Source organism: Panicum virgatum, chromosome 8K (assembly GCF_016808335.1).
Source record: "Panicum virgatum strain AP13 chromosome 8K, P.virgatum_v5, whole genome shotgun sequence".
In the NCBI taxonomy this organism is placed as follows: Eukaryota; Viridiplantae; Streptophyta; class Magnoliopsida; order Poales; family Poaceae; genus Panicum; species Panicum virgatum.
This window is the reverse complement of record NC_053143.1, coordinates 38,485,139-38,508,316: the sequence shown is the minus strand read 5'-3', so window position 1 is coordinate 38,508,316 and position 23,178 is coordinate 38,485,139. Positions and strand designations below refer to the sequence as shown.

The 23,178-nt window shown below is 48.4% G+C and overlaps 2 protein-coding genes across 7 annotated transcripts in view; one reads left to right on the top strand and one right to left on the bottom strand.

The window, feature by feature from the left end:
• Window positions 1-11,175, top strand: part of LOC120644579 (putative disease resistance RPP13-like protein 3) — a 32,023-nt gene extending 20,848 nt beyond the window's left edge. For 2 of the 3 annotated variants that reach the window (XM_039921225.1, XM_039921227.1), the window contains exon 3: window positions 8,191-11,175. In XM_039921225.1, coding sequence (XP_039777159.1) covers window positions 8,693-10,849 — 2,157 coding nt within the window. In that variant the 5' untranslated portion in view covers window positions 8,191-8,692 and the 3' untranslated portion in view covers window positions 10,850-11,175. The remainder of the gene's footprint in view (window positions 1-8,190) is intronic. The other variant, XM_039921226.1, reaches the window with a different exon arrangement.
• Window positions 11,176-18,243: 7,068 nt separating this feature from the next.
• LOC120644577 lies at window positions 18,244-22,718 on the bottom strand. 4 transcript variants are annotated; one of them, XM_039921223.1, is made up of 4 exons: window positions 21,581-22,718; window positions 18,939-20,300; window positions 18,799-18,878; window positions 18,245-18,626 (listed from the first exon to the last, which is right to left on the bottom strand). In XM_039921223.1, exon 1 carries the CDS (start codon window positions 22,508-22,510, stop codon window positions 21,608-21,610), a length of 903 nt encoding a protein of 300 aa, XP_039777157.1. In that variant the 5' UTR covers window positions 22,511-22,718; the 3' UTR covers window positions 18,245-18,626; window positions 18,799-18,878; window positions 18,939-20,300; window positions 21,581-21,607. The 4 variants fall into 4 exon arrangements, with proteins under 4 accessions (XP_039777156.1, XP_039777157.1, XP_039777158.1 ...); XM_039921224.1 differs by having other exon boundaries at window positions 19,476-20,300; XM_039921222.1 differs by lacking the exon at window positions 18,799-18,878 and having other exon boundaries at window positions 18,244-18,626; window positions 18,879-20,300.
• Between the last annotated feature and the right edge of the window lie 460 nt (window positions 22,719-23,178).

Sequence of the window (23,178 nt, the reverse complement as noted above, 5' to 3'; positions counted from 1 at the left end):
TTTTCTGGCTTGTCAATTTGAGGCTAGGTCTTGTTGTCAAAGAACTGATTCATCGAGGGATGCTGGTACCTGTGCTTTTTTGTTGAGGAATCGTCTATGCCTCATGTACATTGACTTCTTCGATAAGATAAGTGTAGCAGTTACCGTCAATGCAAACTACACAACCTGACTTACCTTTGATCTGCCCCGACAGTGCAAAAAGGTCGGGGTAATTAGTGATGGTGACTAAGATGATGGCTTTTAGAGTGAACTTCTTTACGAACGCATCCATCATCTTGACCCCATCTTCCCATAGCATCTTCATGTCCTCCATTAGTGGCTCCAGAAACATATCTATATCACTGCGAGGCTGTTTTGGGCAAAAAATAATCATGGTTAGTAAAAGATACCTACGCTTCTAACATAGATAGAGCTGTAGATGGTCAGGATGACTGGTCAAGTGCTGTGGGAGCTGTTGAGGTCACCGAACGGATTCATCCCATCCGTACTCAGTGCGAACCTAATATTCCTCGCCTCGTCACCAAACTCCTTCGGGAACTTGGCATTGAAACTCTACCACTGCTTGCGATCGGAAGGGTGTCATAGCTTGCCATCATCCTTGATGCGTTCTGAAGATGCATGTTAAGACATCTGCTTGGCATCCTCTAGGTTCCTGAATAGCGCACGCAGGCGATCATTCACAGGCAAGTACCACACAGATAGTGCAGGACTTTTCCTCTACAAGAAGCCCTCTTCTTCCTCATCCTTAGGAAACGGTATCTGCTTGGCCGTCTTTTTCTTCTTATTCTGCCTACTCTTGGGTCCCTCGTCATCCACGTCGGCGCGACAACCAGCATTCCTCTTGTACCGGCTCATGCCGTTGTGCGGATAGCTCTGCAAGTGCTCATACTTGCCCCCACACATGGAACTTTTTATGCTTCATCGACACTGGCCGGATCATCTTCCTTGATCGATAGGTATTGGCGAGCACCTTGTTGTTACCCTCTGGATATGTGTCAGCAAGCATACGTAGTAAGTCGTTGAAGCTAGTGTCGGACCACTGTACCCATGGCGAGACTTCATCATCAGCAATTGAAGGTTAAAACGCAATGACGTCCAATGCTTCGGACAATCCTTATACAGCGGATCAACTGCCGCCTGCTTCATCTTCTTGAAATTCTCCAGCCACTTCGGATTCCCAAAAAGAACATCATCTTGGTCCATATGGTTAGCAAGGCTTTAAAAAATCTCTGGATCTTCGGACCCCAAGAAATCACCCTGCTCATCCCCATCCCCATCACAATCATTGTCTGCCATATCTTGCAGAAGTTCATCAATGTTGATGTAATCGTGATTCGCATTGTCACCACCCACTATTGATGTTGATGATGTGGGTTGTTGTCCTCTTTCATTTACTGTCGAGGTTGTCAACGAGTTTTATTCAGATGCACTGGTGACACTCAGATCTGCTTCACTGTGAAACTTCCAGACGGTGTAATCCTTGAAAAAATCATGCCGGATCAAGTGAGATTGTACCACACCACCTTCTTGGAGACATTTGTTCTGATAGTTATTGCACGAACAAATGGTGCGCTCCCGACCCAGACTCACACAATGTTTTTTTGCAGCGGCAACAAATTTTCTCACATGATGCAGTAAAGAAAGATTGTTGCCAACTCTCGGTAACTTGTACATCCACTCTTCCCTGTCCATGACCGAGACCTTGCACACACGCACAGCGAGAAACTAAAGTCATTTGGTGAGGAAAAAGGAATATTTTGTGAATTGATGAAGAAAGGGGTTGGTTCCTGGTACATTTGGCCTCTTGCGGTGGTTTTCAAGAAACTAAAGTAATATAAGTCGATCAATATAAGAAAAAAAACGCATTCGAGTAGCTCTAGATCCAGTTTTCTCTTTTCTCCATTTAGATCTACAAAAAAAGCACCTAAATCATGTAAAAGGGAGAAGATGAGAGTTGGAGAGGAAGAAATCAACCTCTTCCAGTGCCCACCTTCACAAAATCCAAGGGTAAAATATCCCCCCTCCAAAATGACCAATTTTCGTGTTTTGAGCTCAAAACACGTGAAAAAATGGAGGAGCCGCAGGGAAGAAGAACGGGGCTGTCTTATATATAGGAAACTTAACCGAGGTGGGCAAAATAAGAAAACCGCCTCAATTAATCTTTGTTAACCGATGCGGTTGTGTTAATATGAACTGCCTCGGTTAATGGGTTAACGGAGGCGGTCGGCATAATTCAACCGCCTTAGTTAATACATGATTAACTGAGGCGGTTGTCTTACGTAGCCCGCCTCGGTTAACCAATGAACCAAGGCGGTTGTACAACCGGCGGGCCGGCAATGGTTAACCGGGTTGGGGGGGAGGGGGGCGGCACGCTCGCCTCCGAGGCCATTTTTAAATGTCGCGGTTAATGTTTTTTTATAGTATTGGGATATAGTGAATTGCCCACAACTATTCACCCCATGAGTTGGGTCACCAAGCTCCCAACCACCACCAAGCCATCTAGGTGATGTCGATCACCAAGAGTAACAAGCATAATAAACACTTACTTGACCTAAACAAGCCTGACGATGAAGGTGGATGCACACTTGCTAGTCCTTATGCACTAATGAGTTCCTTAATCTTGCGATCATCAAATCTCAATCACCTCACAAGGTTCTTCCTCTCCCTTGCACAAAAAAGTGTTTTCTCAGCTGAATATAAATGGGACTACCCGTTGGAGCCAACTCTCTGCAATCATCGAGGCGTCGGACTAATTTGTCAAAGCGGCTAGTGATGCGCTCGTCTAGGCCGCTTGCTTGCAGTTACTCTAGCTCACTTATCAGCGAGTCCGCTGGTCGTGCGCCCGCTTGGAGCGCGCCCACGATGCCCAGCTCCGCGTCTCGCTCGCCACGCCCGCGCGTCACACTCGCCGGCAGTTGCTCGGCTCTTGTATATGTACATGTGATGAGATCAATACAATCAGACATTACGGTGCAAACTCTTTCATGGTATCAGCTTACCCCGGTTCCTAACTCCTCGCTTCCGCAACCTCCCACCCGATGGCGAGCCCTTCTTCTTCCTCTGGCTCCTCCAACCCCTTCGCCATGGGCGCCGTCGCCATCAACGCCTCCACCGCCCAGCTCATCAGCATCAAGTCCCATGTTCCTGTCGTTCTTGATCTCGTCGCTGCCAACTACGGCACCTGGCGCACGTTCTTCACCAACACCCTCAAGAAGTTCGGTCTTCTGGATCATGTCGATGGCCCTGTCGACGCGCAGCTGCAGGTCTTCGATCCGGAGTGGACCCAGATCGACACATGTGTCGTTTCCTGGATCTACGCCACCCTCTCCGATGACCTGCTCTCCACCGTGATCCAGCCCGATGACACCGCCCACTCCGTCTGGTCTGCCATCGCCACCCAGTTCCTCGACAACGTGGTCCAGCGTACATCGCAGGCCCGCCAACAACTCCACGCCCTCAGCCAGGGCGACATGAACGTCATCGACTACTGTGTTCAGATCAAGCGCCAGGCCGACATCTTGCGCGACCTTGGCTCCCCTCTCACCGACCAGGAACTCGTCATCACCCTCCTTGGCGGCCTCAGCGACAAGCTCGCCCACTGCGCGCCAACGATCTAGGCGTCCGGCATGCGGTTTCTTCAAGCCCGCTCCTTTCTCCACCAAGAGGAGATCTGGATTGCCGATCGTGCCCGCAAGGTCACCTCCACCGCTCTTCTTGCCGCGTCCCGCTCCTCCAACGCATTCGGCAATGTACCTGCCATGGGATCTGCGGCGACTCCTCCGGCCTCCAACAACACCACCGTCAACACCGTCAGAAGCAATCCACCCGCACTGGCGGTGTGTACAACACTCCTACACCCAACCCTCCGGCGCCACGCGGCGGCACCGTGCCATCCTGGGTGAATCCCTGGACTGGTGTCGTCCAGGCCTGGCCCCTCGGTCATCTTCCTCCTGGTGTGCCGGCTGCTGGCGTCCTCGGGTCTCGTCTAGGGGCTGCTCCGCAGCAGTCTCTCACGGCCCAGCATTCTCCGGCCGGCTCTCTTCCTCCGGTGCTCTATCAAGCGCTCAACGGCCTCACCCTCCAGTCCTCGCCACCCAGCGCTCAGGACTGGGTTCTCGATACCGGCGCCTCCACGCACATGGCCGGTGACACTGGTTTGCTCTCCTCCACGTCTCCCTGTTCTTCTCGCATCATAGTTGGCAACGGCGCATCCATGCCAGTCCAGTGCACCGGTTCAACCACAATCTCCACCCCCACCTCCCCACTTCATCTCCGTGATGTCCTCGTTTCCCCTCCTCTTATTCACAATCTCATCTCTGTCCGCAAACTCACACGTGACAATAACATTTCTATCGAATTTGATCCGCTTGGTTTCTCTGTCAAGGATCTTCGTACCCAGGCGGTTCTCTTCCGTAGTGACAGTAGCGGCGATCTCTACCCCCTGTAGCAGTCTGCGCCCCTCCACCGCGGTCTCCACGTCTCCGTCGATCTCTGGCATGCCAGGCTTGGACACCCAGGGGCGCCAACACTCTCCAGGATCCTAGACTCCTTTGATTTCAAATGTTCTCCCTCCCACCCCCACACTTGTACCTCTTGTCGGTTAGGAAAACATGTTCGGCTACCTTTTAAAGACTCTAGTCACATTTCGCCATATCCTTTCTGTTTACTTCATTGCGATGTTTGGACATCACCGGTGATTAGCAACTCTGGGTTTCAGCACTACCTTGTCATTCTTGACGACTTCTCCCACTATGTGTGGACCTTCCCGCTACGCCGCAAGTCTGATGTTGTGTCTACCCTCTCAACCTTCCACTCCTTTGTACAGACACAGTTCGGCAAGCCCATTCTTGCTTTCCAAACCGACAATGGCAAGGAATTTGACAACACCACGTTTCGCACCTTTCTCGCCGAACGTGGCATTGTCTTCCGTCTAACCTGCCCCTACACGTCGCAGCAAAACGGCCGTGCGGAACGCATTCTTTGCACTCTCAACGACTGCGTCCGCACCATGCTTCTGCACGCAGCCATGCCCCTTTCCTTCTGGCCTGATGCGCTGAACACAGGCACTTATCTCGTCAACCGAAGACCTTGCACACCGCGTGCTCATGCTTCCCCCTTTCTTCTCCTGTTCGGCCAGCACCGGAATACGATCATCTTCGTGTTTTCGGTTGTCGATGCTTCCCCAACACCAACGCGACGGCTCCGCACAAACTCGCACCACGTTCTGTGCCTTGCGTGTTCATCGGTTACCCGGACAACACCAAGGGCTATCGGTGCTTTGATCCCTCGACTCGCCGCGTTCTCACCTCGCGTCACGTCGTGTTTGATGAACACGTCTTTCCCTTCCGCCAGCCCTCATCATCCACGACCTCATCCCCTCCCCCACCACATGTTCTGGTCGAACAATTTCCCATGCCCGTGCCGCGCCACGCCATCCCACCTCCCGCGGCCGTCTCGCCAGGTGATCATCATGCTCACCAGCCTGCCGGCGCTCCTGAACCGGATGCCCTACCTGTACCAGCTCCAGCATCACCCATCCACAACTCACCAGCTTCCCCTCCCACAGATGCCACGCCTCCTGCGTTCCCCACCGCATCGGCACCCCCTACCCCTGCCCCTGCAGGCCACTCTATGGTCACACGACGCAAAGCTGGCATCATCCAACCCAACCCCAAATATGCTCATCTTGCCACCGCTGACTCCGTGCCTCGATCTGTTCACTCTGCTCTGAAAGATCCGGCCTGGCACGCAGCAATGCAAGATGAATACGACACCCTGCTGTCCAACGGCACCTAGCAGCTCGTCCCGCGGCCTAGCCATGCCAACGTGATCACCGGCAAATGGATCTTCAAAAACAAGTTCCACGCCGACGGCATGCTGGAACGCCGCAAAGCTCGATGGGTCGTTCATGGGTTCTCTCAGCGTCCCGGTCTTGATTTTGATCAGACTTTCTCCCCCGTCGTCAAACCGGCCACCATCCGCACTGTATTGCATCTTGCTGTTGCGCGCAATTGGCCCGTACACCAGCTCGACGTGAAAAACGCATTCCTCCACGGCGATCTCACTGAGTGGGTCTACTGCCAATAGCCAGCCGGCTTCGCCGATCCGGCTCGGCCCGATGCTGTCTGCCTCCTTCGCAAGTCCCTTTACGGGCTGAAGCAAGCACTGCGAGCCTGGTTTCAACGCTTCGCCACACATCTTCACCAGCTGGGCTTCACACCGTCCAAGGCCGACAGCTCGTTGTTCGTGTACCGGCGCGGCCACGACGAGGCACACCTCCTCCTCTACGTCGACGACATTGTCCTCTCCGCATCGTCCACGCGCCTCCTGCACCACGTCATCGGCCAACTTCGTCTTCAGTTCGCCATGAAGGACCTCGGGCCGCTGCACTTCTTCCTCGGCATCCAGGTGCGGCACACCGACACGGGCTTCCTCCTCTCCCAGGCGCAGTACGCTGCCGGCATCCTAGAACGCACCGGCATGCAAGATTGCAAACCTGCAGCCACACCCGTGGACACCAAGGCCAAGTTGTCCGGCAACGACGGCCGTGCGCTCGACGATCCGACGTTCTACCGCAGCATCGTCGGCGCTCTTCAATACCTGACGCTCACGCGCCCCGACGTCACCTATGCCGTCCAACAAGCGTGCCTCCACATGCACGATCCCAGGGCCGTCCACTGGTCCTTCGTCAAGCGCGTGCTCCAGTACGTCCATGGCACCATGGACATGGGTCTGCAGCTCCGGCGTTCTACCTCACCGTCGCTCGTCGCCTACTCCGACGCCGATTGGGCCGGCTGCCTCGACACACGCCGTTCTACATCGGGCTTCTGCGTGTTCCTTGGCGATTCACTCATCTCCTGGTCCTCCAAACGCCAGGCGGTCGTGTCTCGCTCAAGCGCCGAAGCGGAGTACCGCGGCGTCGCCAATGTCACCGCCGAATGCTGCTGGCTGCGACATCTCCTCACCGAGCTCAGTGTTCCCGTTGACAAGGCCACCATTGTCTATTGTGACAATGTCTCCGCCTGCTACCTATCTGAGAATCCGGTTCACCATGGTCGCACAAAACACGTCGAACTGGATGTGCATTTTGTCCGTGAGAAGGTTGCTGTGGGCGACGTCCGTGTTCTACACGTTCCCACACAACATCAGCGCGCCGACATCATGACCAAGGGCCTGTTGTCTGTGCTCTTTGAGGGTTTTCGATCCAGTTTAAGCATTGTCAGGGATGCTCCAACTGCGGGGGGTGTCAAAGCGGCTAGTGTTGCGCTCGTCTAGGCCGCTTGCTTGCAGTTACTCTAGCTCGCTTATCAGCGAGTCCGCTGGTCGTGCACCCGCTTGGAGCGCGCCCACGATGCCCAGCGCCGCGTCTCGCTCGCCACGCCCGCGCGTCGCGCTCGCCGGCAGTTGCTCGGCTCTTGTATATATACATGTGATGAGATCAATACAATCAGACATTACGGTGCAAACTCTTTCGCAATTCACTTGAGTCCGACCAAGCACAACTTCTATGTACGGCTATTATTGTACCAAAAATTAGCTGTTGGCAAACCATCGCAGGCGCTTGGTCCGACGGCGCGAAAACCATTCTGGGGCCATTCTATATCACGTTGGACACTGTGTCCATTGGTCTGATGCTCTCCTGTTCATTAGGTACGAAGAGCCCTAAAGCAAACCCTAGGTGGAGCAGTGGGCGTGTACAGTCCAACACCCCTGCCTGGCAGGGTCTGATGATCCTCTTGACCTGAGAAGGTCTCTAGGAACACCACGTAGGTGTCGAACTCGGCCATAATGGTCAGACGACCATGCATACTTGGACGGTCCTTTGACCCCCTCAATTCACTTCCGATTCAGAACCTTTCTGAATGGGTTAGTTTCATTTGATTCTTGGGGCTTTTTAGAGCTGATTATAGTGCTAGGTTTCACAAGTACGCACCACACCTAAATCATTACTCCCCTAATTCAAGCCACTAGTTCATACCCCCTTTATAGTATGGCTAAAGGGGGGGAAAATGAAAAACATGGTGCAGGTGGCTGTGGGTATATAAATTATCATTTTATTACCTTTGAATGGAGTGCTTATTAATAACTTGCATTGAATGCAGTACAAAATACCAGAAGTCCAGTGAATTTCGAAAACTGAAGCCTTTGTTTTTATGAAAGGACTAAAAAGAGCATGTTTAATGTGTACAGGGATGATGTCCAACCATCTCCGATCGAACAAGAGTTGCTGGGGAAGAAGCTTGAAGACGCAGTTTTTTCTAAAAGTGAGAAACGACTTGTTATATGTGTGACAGGGGAAGGTGGTGTGGGCAAGGCAACACTAGTCAGAGAACTATATGAAAAGCCATCAACCAAGTCAAATCAGTTTGTAAAAGCTTGGGTAAGCTTCCAACCGAATTTAAGGTCCTCAAGCATCATACAGTTAATACATCAGGAATTTCAGGATTTAATTGATTATGAATTGTTGGAAAGCTATCCGGAATTGAAGGAAAAAAATATTTGGTTTCGAAGAAAATATGTAGAGGAGAAATTATTATTCAAGAAACTATTGGGTAAGAACAGGTTCTTGTTGGTCATAGATGGAGAAATTAGCAATAGTGATTGGAATGCCATCCTTGATGCATGACCAGATGGAGAGGTTAGCAATAGTGATCCAGAGGTTCACAAGGGTGGTAACAGGATTGTTCGTATCATGCAAGGTATACATAAGAGGCCACGTGGTGTCCATGAATGGATTGAGCTGAAATGTTTTGATAAAGAAAAAACCAGTAGCCTATTCAAACAAACGGTATGCATGGAAGAAAAAATTGAGGATCAGATGAAGGACTTCGATGTTGTCCTGCATGGTATAACCAAAGGCCTTCCCCTTGCCATTGTTCTTCTGTCTGGCCTTATACAAACAAAGGAGTATCCAAATGAGTGGCAAGCAGTGTTTGAACACCTCAAGTCCAAAAGGTCCAAAAGGCTTGATAGCATGCTTGCCATGTGTTTTGACGATCTCCCACATGACCTAAAATCATGCTTCCTCTACTTTGCTGCATTGCCTATGAACACACGCATTGAGGCTCACACATTGGTATGTATGTGGATGGCAGAGGGGTTTCTCAGACCGAAAGATGGGAGAACAATGGAGAAAATTGGAAGAATCTATTTGAGGGAGTTGATTATGAGGCATCTAGTTAAGTTAGTGAAGACGGAGAATGCCAGTGGTGTTGATGAATTTGTGGCTGTCCACCATAAGGTCCATGCATTTTTACAGCACGAAGCACAAGAGGCTAGCTTCGTGGATATCCATAATGGTGACGATATCCCTTCTTTCGCAACTACTCGTCGCCTCTCTCTACAAAATTATACAGATAAATATGCTGCTCTGTCGAGGTCTTTGCCAAAACTACGATCTATCTTGTCCAATTTCCAACTGGAAGATGTCGAAGGTGACGAAGATAATGTGGAAAGTGAATATTACGAGGAAAGTGAAGATGGTGAGGAAGATTCAAAAGAGGAAGGAGACATGGAGGCTGAGCCAAAGGTAGAAGGTGATGGGGATGGAGAGATAGAGGTAGAGGAAGAGGGAGAAGAAGACGAAAATAATGAGATTGTGTTATGTGCAAACAATGAAAACAATGAGGTGGTTGAGGGATCATACGAAATTACTGAGGAAGAGGGGAAATATGAAACAAGTGAAGAATCAAAACAGGATGTGATGCCCAGTACAATGCCATTATTATCAAACTTGCTTCAGTGTTGGGTGACACCACTATCAGCAGGCTTGCTTCGTTGTTGTGGGGAACAGGGCAGCCCTCAAGCGAGCACCAACTTATTCATAAAAGAAATGTTGCAAGTATCCAAATTTCTTCGCGTCATCAGTCTACAAGGCATTGAGATTGGTGAGAGCTTACCACCAACTATTGGGAATGTGGCACACTTGCAGTACCTCGGTGTCACTGCTTGTTCCTTGAAATATATCCCATCGACAATTGAAAACCTTAAAAATCTTCAGACATTGGATGTTCGAGGCACATATGTTTATAAACTTCCAGAAGCATTTTGGAGTATAACGACACTGCGCCATGTATTTGGTGAAGGTCTTTTCTTGCCTAAGCAGGTGGGTGACTTGAAACACCTGCAGACACTTGAAAGCATAGATCCTGATCAGGAGAATGGTTGGGACAGCAGCACTTTTGAGAAAATGGTTCACCTTCAGTCCCTTCATGTTTGGGATTCTAACTACAATGGTGTTAATGCAGAGGCTCTATCTACTGTTATTGATAAAGCTAATTTCCTTGAACACCTAGATACCCTTACTCTTGATGTTAATAACATCCCATTGAGTGTGTTCACCAGTTCTTCCCTGAGGCGTCTTCATAGGCTAAACTTAAAAGGCAAATTGGACATGTTGGTGCTGCGATCTATTGGAAAGGAGTCAAAATTTCATTTCCCCAACCTTAGCTTCCTATCATTGGAAGAGACAGAGGTGTCGCAGGATTTCATCAACAAGCTTGGGAAGCTGCCTTCGCTCACCACTCTAATATTGGATAGAGGCTCCTACAAGGATGATCAAGATCAACTTGTCTTCCTAGCTGGTGGATTTACAAGTCTTACAAAGCTGATGCTTTCTGATCTGGGAATTTTGAAACTCGAGATTAAGAAAAATGCACTTCCAGAACTCACAAATTTGGAGGTTGAGTGGTACCCTGAAGAAATCAAAATTGAGATATATGGCGAGCGTGAGTTTGTGAACAAAATTGAAGAAGTGGACGAATACCTTTATGGCCGTATCACTAAAGTTCCAGTTGCTCCAAAGAAAATTGGTCAGCAACCTAGCATGAAGCAACGCGTGGCTAGCTGAAGAAAACAGGTAACTAAGACACCAATATAGTGCTACATGATGTTGTTTCGATTTCCCTGTTCTGTAAAAAATATGTACACAACTCTGTCATGAGTTTATTAGTGTGTATGTGGTGGCTGATTGACATGCCTACCTAATAATTGCTAGCCACACCTGGCTACAGTATGCATGTATTAAATATTTATGGAACCGCAAAAAAAAAATCTGTGTGCGCGTGTATTTTGGTGTGTGTACTCCTAAATTGTGAAATAAGTGAAAGAGAAAAACTGTGGATCATGGATAATAATTATTAAATTATTGAATGTTGATGAATGTTTTTATTTAAATGTTGTTCTTTACTCTATTTTTCTAGGAGCTGGTTGGATCCTTCATTTCTAAGGAAGAATTTATATGGTTTGGAATTTGATATTCCACAACTTAATAAAACTTGGATATAAGTCTATCTTAAATTCATGAGGTGAGATAAAAATTGATTCTATAGATTCTCGTGCCATTTTTGAACCGTGAAACTTATAGCCCACCCGTCCCTTCAACTCTCGCTTCTCTATAGCACATGTACAGCACATAAAATATCCTCCGCAGGAACGGGTGGTTCCTCCCATCTATATCTATATCTATACCTATCTACAAAGAGCAGACCGTTTCTACGGTATCATTGACTTTGGTCCGTTGTTGCGTGTCAAAATCGTGAGATAACCGGCCGCTGGATCTGAAAGGACGAAGAACACGCGTTTTGGGACTCGCTGCAGCTCTAGCACCGCCGCGGGGCCTGCGAACGGATGGGTCTTGGCCGGCCGAGGCAGCTCTCCCGCGGGGCCGCGGTGCAGCCACGCGTGGCCGGGGCAGCTCCCCCGCGGGTGGCCCGGGGCTGCGGCCTGTGCCGTGCTAGACCCGGAGCCTGTATCTTGCCGCGGCCGTGGCCTTGCAGGGCGAGCAGAGGCTTGAGGAGGGGGCTTGGGGGGAGCTTGCAGGTGGCGTGGTGATCTTGCGAAGGAGGAACGCCATGGCTTCCCGCTCTCCGTGCCGGAGCACCCGCACGCTAGAGGCGACGAAGCACGCTGGTTACACTCTACTCAATATGCTGGCGGCAGAGCTCGGAGCACCCGGCCAAGCGACCGCACGACGGAGCTCGTGGTTCCCGCACGCACCGCCCACGACAATGGAGCCCACAGCGCTCGTGGCGGGGCGCCTCCATGGTGGCGGAGGAGCTTGCCGAATCCTGGCCGTGCAGGGAAACATGCATCGATTTTAGTTTTAATCCTGTTCGGTTGCGTCCGTCACCCATTGACCTGGTCGCAGCCACGCGGCGGCACGACCACAGGGCCACTGATGGCAAGGCAACTGCCGGCACGGGCGCTCTTGGTCAGATTGGGAAGGAGACGGTAGAGGGCGGATGGCCTCTTGGATGTGGAGCAGCTATGCAGTGGACAGGACAGAGGAGATGGAAGAGCTGGCGGAGATGGAAGAGCTGGCTGATTGGGATAGCAAAGAACGAAGGTGTTGGCGTTTATTTGGAATTTTGGATAGGAGAGGAGGCGGCACTGATAGTGCTGATTTGGAAGGCAAATCGAAGTCTTTTGCTTGGAATTCGGAGGAGAGGGGAGCTAGCTGCTTTTGCTTTGCTACAGCTCATTGATCTGCTCTTGCTTGCACAGCACGAAGACGGATCGAGGGAGTAGGGAGGTGGAGGGGTGAGCTGTTGCAAGCAAGAACAAAGGAGGAGGAAGCGAGATTGGATATGAGAGGAAGCATTATTATGAGCTGAGGAAGATCGAGAGCGTGTGCTGCTGTGGTCTGGAGCGGCAGTTGCTGTGCTAGGTGGAGAGGAAAGGGAGTTAGAAGAGGCTCACGGCTTGCTTTGTGCTGCATTGCTTCTTTGGCGGGGAGGAAACTGAGCAGATCGGTTATAACTTAGTTACACTTGGGTTAGATTGACATTGGAGGGGCCTAAATTTGGTCTAAAAAAATAAATTAAGCTCATAAAATTTGGTGCAAATAATTTAGACTATTTGTAGAATCCAATTAATAATTAGAAAGAAATTCATTCAAAGAACCAACAAAATTATGTTCATTTGCGTTATTTATATTTAATTTCTACCAGAATAGGATAACTAGATGGTCCGAAATTGAAATTGACGATTAGCTCAAATAGCAAGGTCTAGGTCTCGGTAGTTAGCATTGAGTATTGACTTTCAACTTTACCCGATCGAAAGAGCAAGTTTGGACTTTCGGACTTTGAGATCAAGGGAATTTGACACGGGACTCAATGTTTAATATCGGAAGGGCATTTGTATCAAATGATTATATAAGAATGATAGTATTGATTACTATGATTTATGAACTAGGTTCAAGTTTAAAATGCACGCAAATAAAGTCCAAAAAATCTTGAACAAACCTAGAAAAAACTTGAAGAAGGTGCTGCGAAATTCATATACATTTTTTATTAAAAACTAAACAATAACATCTTGTTATTAGCTAGAAAGGTTCAAATTTAAATATTATAAATGAAATCTTTAAACAAATAGAAATCTTTGAGAATTTTGATTTCTTCATGGTTAATAATACAAGTATTTTTTACCCGTAGCAACGCACGGGCATTTTTTCTAGTAAAAATTAATTGCCGCAAGTATTAATTAAGAAATTTAACTAATTATGTTAAGGATAGTTTAGTACTTTTCCTCTCCCGTACACAATCTCCAACTCTCCTGTACACAAGCTAGCAGGCATCCGCAAAATCTTGCTTATACCTGCAAGATCGTGCCCGCCCTGGCGGAGTACTACTCGCCGGACGCCATCTTGCTCATTGTCTCCAACCCTGTGGACATGACCTACGTCGCTTGGAAGCTGTCAAGTTCCCGATCAATTGCATCATCGTCTCCGGCACCAACCTATAGACTCGTCCAAGTTCCTTTTCATCCTCGCCAAGCATCTCGACGTCAATGGCCAGGACTTGCAGGTCACACCGAGCGTCCTCGTCCAAGTTGTTGGCACATAGCATGGTCGTCGGCGATCTCTTCAGCTCGTGGAGGTAGCGCGTTCCCTCGCTTTTAGTGTGCGCAAGTGGAATGATGTAGCCGTAGTCCTGCTATGGCCGAGGCGACGGCGACGGAGACGGCGATGGTGCCCGCGTCAGGTCAGCTGCCTGCCCTGCTCGGCGGAGGCACATTGATTCTGAGTATTCCCAGGAATACCCAACTTTTTTTCAGCAAAAAATTAGTGTATCTCAAGTATATGAATGAGTATAAATTATGTTGGGCCAAATATTCTATTTATTCAATTAGTATTCAGTCGATTAGCGTAATCCCAGTCTCTTCAAAGCTAGCCCACTGTCACTTCGATCCGAATCACATCCAAGAGGTGCAGTATGTCTCTTTTTTTTAGATAATGGATAATAAAATCCGGCCTCTACATCCGAGGATTGTGAGCGACCATTGGTGGAGAGCGCGACAAGGGCCAGAGCCTGCGCAGCGGGAGCATCCTACATGGCTACGCCCAAAGCCAGAACTGTGAGCGTCGGCATCCGAATGAGGCAATTGGTGCCACGGCAGCTGATAGGCCAACAGGGGGCCGGCTGCCAAGAGCTTAAAACTGGGCCTCTTGACAGCTGTTGCGCAGCGCAACAACATTGGCACAAGGACACCGGAGAGGAAAGACATCGTCCAGTAGTAGTCTGGCATCAAACGATGGAGTATTAACTGGGCAAAACTTCATTTTCTCCTTTTTTCTGGCTTAATTTATTTAGTTAGTGTTTGCGTTGTTACTATATATCTTTAAAGTCCTATAAACTAAGGGCGGGCTTGGTGCAGCGGTAGAGCCTACTGTCTGTAACCGGAAGGTCCCGGGTTCGAGCCCCAGCCTCTGCACATTTGTGTGGGTAAAGCTTGGGGCTTAAAAACAACCCTTCCCCAGACCCCGCACAGTGCGGGAAGCCTACGGCACTGGGTACGCCCTTTAGAAAAAGGAATACCCAACTTCAAAATTCTGACTCCGCCACTGCTGTTAGGCCTCCTCCATGGGCGATAGATCAGCTAGCTCAACCGAAGGCACGTCAGCTAGGTACTGACCTGGAAGAAAGAGAATGCAAGAGAACTTATGCGCTAGTGCACGATGATGCGCTTAGGCTATCCACACTCGTGATACTCTAAATCCATCCTCTAAAAGAAATACTCTAAATCCATCAACATTTTTTTCTCTATCCTCATTTCTCCTGCACTCATCATACTCTATATCTGATCCTCTATATCCCAGTCATCTATATTTCCTACTCAAATCTACTCTACCTATTCTCTCTACTATGACTGACGAGTGGGGCCCATCCAACCTTATCTACTGCCCCTCTTCCCTCTCCCCCACGCCTCCATCTCCACCTCCCCCTCTCCCCCCGGCTTGCTTGCCGCTGGCGGGCGTGGCGCGGGCGGCACAACACGGCACCCCCTCCTCCCTCGCGGGCGGGGCATTGCGGCATCCCTCCTCCCTTTGGGGTGGCACGGCGGAGCTCTCCTCCCCAGCGGCCCTCCTACTCGGTGGAGCTCTCCTCCCCCGCTGCCAACCTCCCTCCACCGGCAACCCCTGCTTTCGAGCTCCGACGGCGTAGGCCCTCAGCGGTGTGGCGGCCGGCGAGCTGCTGCTGCTCGAGCTCCACTGCGGCCGGGTGGCGAGCCAAGAAGGGGCGGCCAGCGGCGGAGGAAGCAGAGCAGAGCCGACGCCGAGCCCTTCTTACTTCTTCTTTCTGCTCTTAGGCGGCACCCCCGATGCCGGCTTCTTCTTCTTCTTAGCCGGCGTGGCGGCCAGAACCTCTGCCACGGGCCTAGGGGACCTGGTGGGAGGCGTCGCGGTGGGCCCCGCGCCACGTATGCGCGTAGCAGGACCTCCTCTACATTCGCTCAGAATAGCAGATGCCATCCCCTCCTCTTCTTTAGGGGGCGTTTAGTTAATTTTGGTGAAAATTTTTGGATGTCACATTAACGTTTGACCGGATGTCGGGAGGGTTTTTCGGACACTAATTAAAAAACTAATTTCAGAACTCACTTGGAAACCGCGAGACGAATCTTTTGAGGCCTTTGACCACATCATTAGCACATATGGGTTACTGTAGCACTTATGGCTAATCATGCACTAATTAGGCTCAAAAAATTCATCTCGTCGTGTACATCCAAACTGTGTAATTAATTTTGTTGTTTAATTACATTTAGTGCTCCATACATATGTCCAAAGGAAAATATACGTTTTTCGAGGTGAAAATTTTTGGGAACTAAACTAGCTCTTAGCGCATGCCATAGCGGATGCTGCTACAGATGATTTTTACTCTTTCGCCAATGGAGGGAGCTGTGACGTTGCCCACTGCGCATAGCCTTAGAGCATCTCTAGTGTTGTATGCGAACCGTGGCAGAACGTGTCAGTACTGAGTTCGATTGGCTTTTGGACCCACAATGAATAAAGAATGGTCTTTGAGTTTGCTTTATCTGGGTAAAGGCGCATGCTCTCACCTCTGCACGCCTCATCTAACATTTTTAATTCTCCAACAGCCGAACCGTCTTTGGAGTTCGATTTCAGATTTTGACACACGGTTCGCTTGCCGCAGTGTGTTGGTTCGGTTTCAGCTGCCCACGGTTCGCTTTTTGTCTACATTGGAGCTGCCGGCTTCTCCAATGGCCGAACCTCCATCCGACGTGGTGTCGATGAACCGAATCAAAACCCCTGGAAGAAGTTATTCACGAAGGAGAGAGAAAGAATCGAATCCTCTGCATGAATCGAATTCTGAGCATGTAAAGGCGTCGCTCCTCTGCATGTAAAGGCGCTGCTCCTCTGCATATAAAGAAGAGAGAAACCTCAAGCAATAAAGAAATATTTCTAAAGTCCAATCACGTACACCGTGGCGAGAAATCGATTCAACCACTAGAGAGGGGAAGCTCTTAGCTCATTCGTGCGCCCCGAGGTAATTGTGGGCATCACCATGTGAGCACCTATCAGAGCACTATAAAAATTAAAACCCCCAGCTTCTCTCTCCCTAAATAAGCGTGCCAAGAAGTAAACAATGAAAATAATCTAAAGCTATATGCTCTATTAATATACAGACTCTTGACGTGGATATGCCACGTGAGCTTATGAGCTAGCTAGCTAGCTCAACTGTTGGAGGAGGCTTTACATGTCTGCTAGCTAAAGGATGGGGACTGGGAAATAGAGTTCAGAAGAAGTTTGATTTGGTCTGAATCAGAGTCTGGACCTGCTTATTCAGTCTTTGCAGAATATTCAGATAGATGCTGATCGACAGGATGAGGTGGAATGGGAATTGGAGAAATCTAAAATTTTCACCACAAAAATCCTGTACAAATTCCTCATGCACGGGGGTGCGCAAGTGTAGGACGCGGAGAATATCTGGAAAACTAGCTTGCCGACAAAGATAAAGGTCTTTCTTTGGCGGTTATCTCACGACAAATTTTTATTTCAAAAAAATCTCACGACAAATTACAATCCGCAGTGGCTCTGAAGCGGCGTGGGGCTGGAAACGTAGCACATGTTGCATGCTCTGTGGACGGCAGGAATCTGCCTCTCGTATTTTCTTCACTGCTCTTTGGCTCGTTTTGTCTGGGCTTGTCTTTCTGAAGTGTTTGGAGGAGCGATGCCCAGTTCTTGGGGTGAGTTGCAGCCTTGCAGGGGGGGCAAAGCTCACGGGCATGTTTAAAACTAACATGAGGCTGAGCCTCTTTCTGTTTGCAGGAATCGCTTGGTCCATTTGGAGAACACGCAATAAGATGACTATCGAGAAGACGTTCCCTAATAATTCTATTGATGTCGTGTACTCAGCTATCTCTTTCATGCAGAAATGGTGGAGACTGTTGAAACCTGCTGATCAGGAGAAGCTCACCGAAGCTGTGGATGCGATGAGGAGCAGGTTGAATAGTTTTAATCCTAGTAATGTAGTCTCGACAGTTATCGTGGAGATAGATCTTAGTCCTTTTAATTTTGTTTGAGCAGTGTCTTTTAAAACTGGTGTTCCCAGTGTGTACCGCACCTTTTAATGCTTTCAATATAAGCCGAGTGATCTCTTTCAAAAAAAAATTTACTAAAATTCATGTCTCCAAATAGATTTAGTATGAAGATATATTAGATAATTAATCTAATGATACTTATTTTGTAATATAAATAATACTATTTTGTATAAATTTAATTAAACTTAAAATTATTTGACTCCTTGGGAAATGAAAGTTACATTTTTTAAGGACAGAGGGAGTAGCAGTCGAAATAGTTCCACTTCGGCAAGCCCTAATTTTCCTCGCAAAAAAGAGGCAAGCCCTGATTTTGCCATGGTCAAATTTTGGGTTCACACACTAGCGTCACCGACCAAACAGCCCTCAAATGACAAGATATGCACAACCATCCTGGCGTCAACTTAGGTGCAAGAAGTAACGCAGCCAAGTCGTAGCTGAGTGTAAACGGAGCAAGAACAATCAATAGGGTGAGGCAGCATCCATCATGTCAAAACTACAAACGTTCAAGACCAAATAAAACAGGGGCTCCCGACTGTGGAGTGGATAGAGAGCGACTAGCTTCACTACCACTCGACAAGTAACAAAACACAATGGTATCCATTTTCTATGAGTTCATCTGTTGGTTGGCATCTGACTGTGTTGAACTAACGTTCCACAAGTCCAATCTCATGACGCAATGTGGTACACTGGCGGTTTGGCGAGCACCCACAAAGCTAGAGCAGATGTTGCTAACCAATGCACCCATTAATTTAGGAAAGTTGAGCACGATCAACAACGGTAACATCCACCTATAGAATAGAAAGAATTAAAAAAATATCAGCTTTGTACAACAATAATAGCAGGAAAGGTATAGGCAGGAATTTTTTTTAAAAAAAATATCGGGAAAGGTAAATACTAAATACTGATTTGGGTTTCGTTAGCCTGTTTGGCTTCTATTATGATAACGTTGCTCATATGTACCTATTCGCATAATTCAGTAGTGATGAGACCTCCAAGTGAAGAAAAACCCTGGCAACTGACTTTCTTCAGTCTTCTCGTACCTGTTTACGAGATGATCAGTAGCTTCATGCCTCCAGTCCTTGTAAAGATAAGAAACTTACAAACCCTCCGTTGTCTATTCCTTGTACATCCAGACCGATGTCAGTTGGCAGAGAGGCTCATTTTAAACAATCAACACAAGACGTAAATACTCAAGTTCTCAAAAAAATCAAATAAAAATAACCAATGAGTACACATCTTTTCTGTATTTGGTACAGGCACTGTGGCTTGCTTGGGCTCCCTCTTCCCCGAAGGCTTTCTCAAGAAGGTACTGGATATGTGCCGGGAAGCCAACCAGATTTACCAGAGAGAGCCTTCAAGGGAGAGAGGGACCAAGAGAGCCATGCCAATTGCTCTCGGTTCTAAACTCAAGATGCAGACAACATTGGAGGGATATGGAAATGAATGAACTTAGCTGCCATTTATATAGTGCTCAGAAGCTACTATGCATGCATGATGCAGTTATCACAAATTACTAAACTAATATGACCAACACAAGCAGCAACTGATGTATAATTAAAACAAGGTGCTGCTGGATTACAGAGTGGTAAAGTGATAAAAATAGGCTCAACCGCCTAGAAAGAGACCATATACTTTACCTAGTGGAACTATCTTTTTGAAGAAAGCTTTTGTCCAATGGTATCTGACTGTGCCCATCAATTGGTCCGACTCAAGGTTGCATTTGGTTCCTACTTGCAGTTCAACCTGATAACCTCCATCTTTCATGTCATCTCACCTTATATGACAAGGCTAAAACAAAATTAATCAGCTTTGCTTCAAAAGAATGCTAAACACTCACTTTGATGTTTACCAGTTTTTTTATCAGACTTGACACCTATGCATAAGACAATAATATTACATGCCAACAGAAGTTCTTGATAGGTTGAGTGCAGTTAATACATTAGCCACATCACATGGTTCACTCTTCACGACCTCTTCGAAGATGCAATCACAACTTTTACTGGTAAAGCATGTGCACTTCCTTAAATATTAATCAGAATTACCAAGGAGTGGATGACCTGTCCAAATAAAAGTATCATGCTTGGATAGTTGTCTGAAAATGTTTAGGTGCAAGGAACTACTGTATGGTTCCCACTCACCACATAATATACAACCACAAGGAGAAATTGCATACAGGAGACCCAGACACAATCGAAGACGTAGTTCTGAACCTAGCAATTCACTTTGTTCAACCAGAGACAAATGGTATTCACCCACTATTAGATATAAAATAGTTACAAGAGGAAGTGCAACTATTTATATCTAATACCCACAGATAAACTAAATGAGAATTTATCAAGAATCTCATATTGGATGGAAATATAGATTATAGTCCTAAGTGACCCTTCGGTTTAAGTAGTAGCCAAACAGCTTCTCCACTAATAAAAAGAAGCACTAGGCAAGAGATCCAGAAAGATGTAGATCTGCAGCACAGATGTTACAACAAGTAGTTAGTTGTCAATGTCAGGATCTCCAGAGCACATCTTTTGCTGCAAGGCATATCTATGATAAAATATAAATCAATAGAAGATTACGATAATTTTTCCACAAACACAAAAGAAGTGTTGTGAAGAAAACAACACAGGTTTGCCACTCTCAACAGATACACCTAGATATAGCTATATAGTTCAGTTAATATGTGATAGATATAACAAAAAATAAAAAGCCCCACAGATACCATAAATGAAATTTCATTTCCAAAATTCAAAATCATAAATCTCAAAGCAAAAATTGGAACATGGTCATAAAAAGAGGGAGCATTTTAAAGTTTGACAAATTATGCATCATGCAAGCCTATTACCAACAGACCCTATGCCTAGTAAAGGGTAGAGGCCCAATAAAATGCAGCGAATTACTGAATTATGATATGACTGGATAAGGTTCTTGGCAACCCTTTAGCTTCAATTTGATGAATAACCCTTTTCTCACATTCTAGTCAAATAACTAAAAAGTAATGATATCAGATTTAACAAATCATCGAGATGAGAACCTAGCTACAGGATATTGCCTGGGGTTCTAATTCTGAATAATCCTCTTGGTGCAAAGAGATTCTGAATTCTTCGACTTCTGGTTGCACAGTTCATTTTTTATGCCACTTGTGAAATTAATAACATCTGATGCATCGTCTAACATCATCATGAGGTCATCAGGTAATCGCTTCAGCCCCTTCAAGATTTCACTCTTTCTTAAAACTAAGTACCTAACAAATGTTTGAGTTTGGCCAAGAAACAGTATGCAAGACTCGATTGTTCAAATACAACTGGAATCACAGGCCAAAAATCAAGCTAATAATTCCCTAGCGGTATCTGGATGGAAGGGCAGAGCTCAACAGCTAGTCACAAAGCATATATTGCTTCAAAAGTGCTACAGATGCACAACAGCTATGAAACCAGTAATAAACAACAAATATTGCAAATTAAATTTTGTTGATGGAAGTAGGCACAACTACCATACTTCATATTGCAAACATCAACAAAACACTGAGATCAGTGTCATAACCTACAACAATTTCCCAGGTATAGCTTGAGCTATCAGCCAAATCAACAAAGCAATTGGCCCACAGCAGCAACTACTAGTACTCTCCCCTAGCAACTAAAAGATCAGCATCTCTAGGAACAAAATCCTGCTGCAAGCTCGACCCAAATTTCCCATCGATTTCAGGGGTTCACTTCTGGACAAGATCAGATACTATAGTCGGCCGTACCTAGTTAATCCAATACATCCTTTGATTTCACTCCTGCGCCACGCTCTTGCCGACAATGCCCTTACCCTGCAAATGCTCCATCTCTGCCATGGCACCAGCCGACGCCACCGTGGGCAACGCATCATACGACGATCCATTATGCCTCCTCCCCGCGCCGGCGCCGCCGTCAACCCCGAACCACCTCGCCACCCCGAGAAGCACCCCGGCCGCGACGGCGGCCACGACGACGCAGTGCACGGACAGGGCGAGGTCCATGACGGCGACGGCCCTGAGCCTGGCCTCCTCGACCTCGCACCGCGTGGCGGGCGGCGCAGCGCCGCCGGCGTCCAGGAGGCGGTGGCACCCCGCGGGCACGCACGCGTCGACGTAGAGGCTGAGCCCTGCCTGCGCCGCCCAGAGCCCGCCCACGGCGCCCGCGCAGGCGAGCCCCGCCTCGGCGACGAAGTGGGCGGCGGCCGCGGCGGCCCTCGGCTCGTGGGCGGAGAGCGACGCCGCGAGGGAGGCCGCGGCGGCGGCGAGGAGGAGGAGGCGCGCGACGGCGAGCGCGTGCTGCTGGAGGTCGGAGGCCGGGAACGAGGCGGCGAGGAGGCCGGCGGCGCGGGCGAGGAGGAGGAGCGGCAGGGAGAGGAGAAGCGGGCGGAGGAGCGGGAGGTGCGGCGGGAGGAACGGGAGCGGGAGGAGCGGGAGCAGCGGCGGGAGGAGGAGCAGCGGGAGCGGCGGCGGGGAGGCCAGCGGGAGGAAGGCGAACGGGAGCGCGAGGAGCGGCGGGAGGAGGCGGAGGAGCGGGTGGCGGAGCGCGCGGAGGAGGCGGTGGTGGAGGGAGGACGGGGAGAGGTGGGAGACGGCGGCGACGAGGAGGTGGGAGAGGGACGCGGCGAGGAGGGAGAATGCGAGGGCGAGGTGGCACGCGAGGAGCAGCGCCTCCGCCATTGGGGTGGGTGGCAGCGCGGTCGGAGGGGTCTGAGGAGGAGGAGCGGAGGATGCCGGAGTTTAGGGGGAGGGCGGCGAGAAATGCGGCGGGGCGGAGGGAGGGCGCGGTCAACCGTGTCCGAGGAGGACGGTGGCGGGGTACCTGGTTTTTTTTTCTCCCCCGAAATCACTCAGCATGAAATGAACTCGCAAAATTTTAGGCTATCTCCGACCAAACTCCATCTCCAACTCTCCGTAAACGTACTATTTACTATATTTTACTATCTCTCTCCAAAAGATTCCTCCCCAACTCCTTCTCTCCAACCATTCTCCCATATCTATTTACTTTATATGCTATCACTCATTAACTAACTATTTATTTATTGTTTTTGAATTTTAAAAAAAATATACAGTATTTGTACTATCATAATATACATTATCATCATATTACGAGGCTCAAACGAAATTAATATCATGAAGAAATAGTGTGATTAAAATATAGAGGGAGTTGAAACTCATTCTATATATGAGGGGAGTTTCAACTCCCCCGTATATAAAGGGAGCTTTGGGGGAACCGTTGGAGAATTTCCCCCTACGTAGAGTGGGGGCGGTTCCAAGCGAACGGTTGGAGCAAGCCTTAGTTCACCAGGCGCTGAAGCTGTGAAAAATTCATAGAGAAAAAAATGAAA

Coding starts and splice junctions, on each gene's coding strand:
- LOC120644577 (XM_039921222.1), bottom strand. CDS start 22,510: ATGGCGGAGGCGCTGCTCCTCGCGTGCCACCTCGCCCTCGCATTCTCC.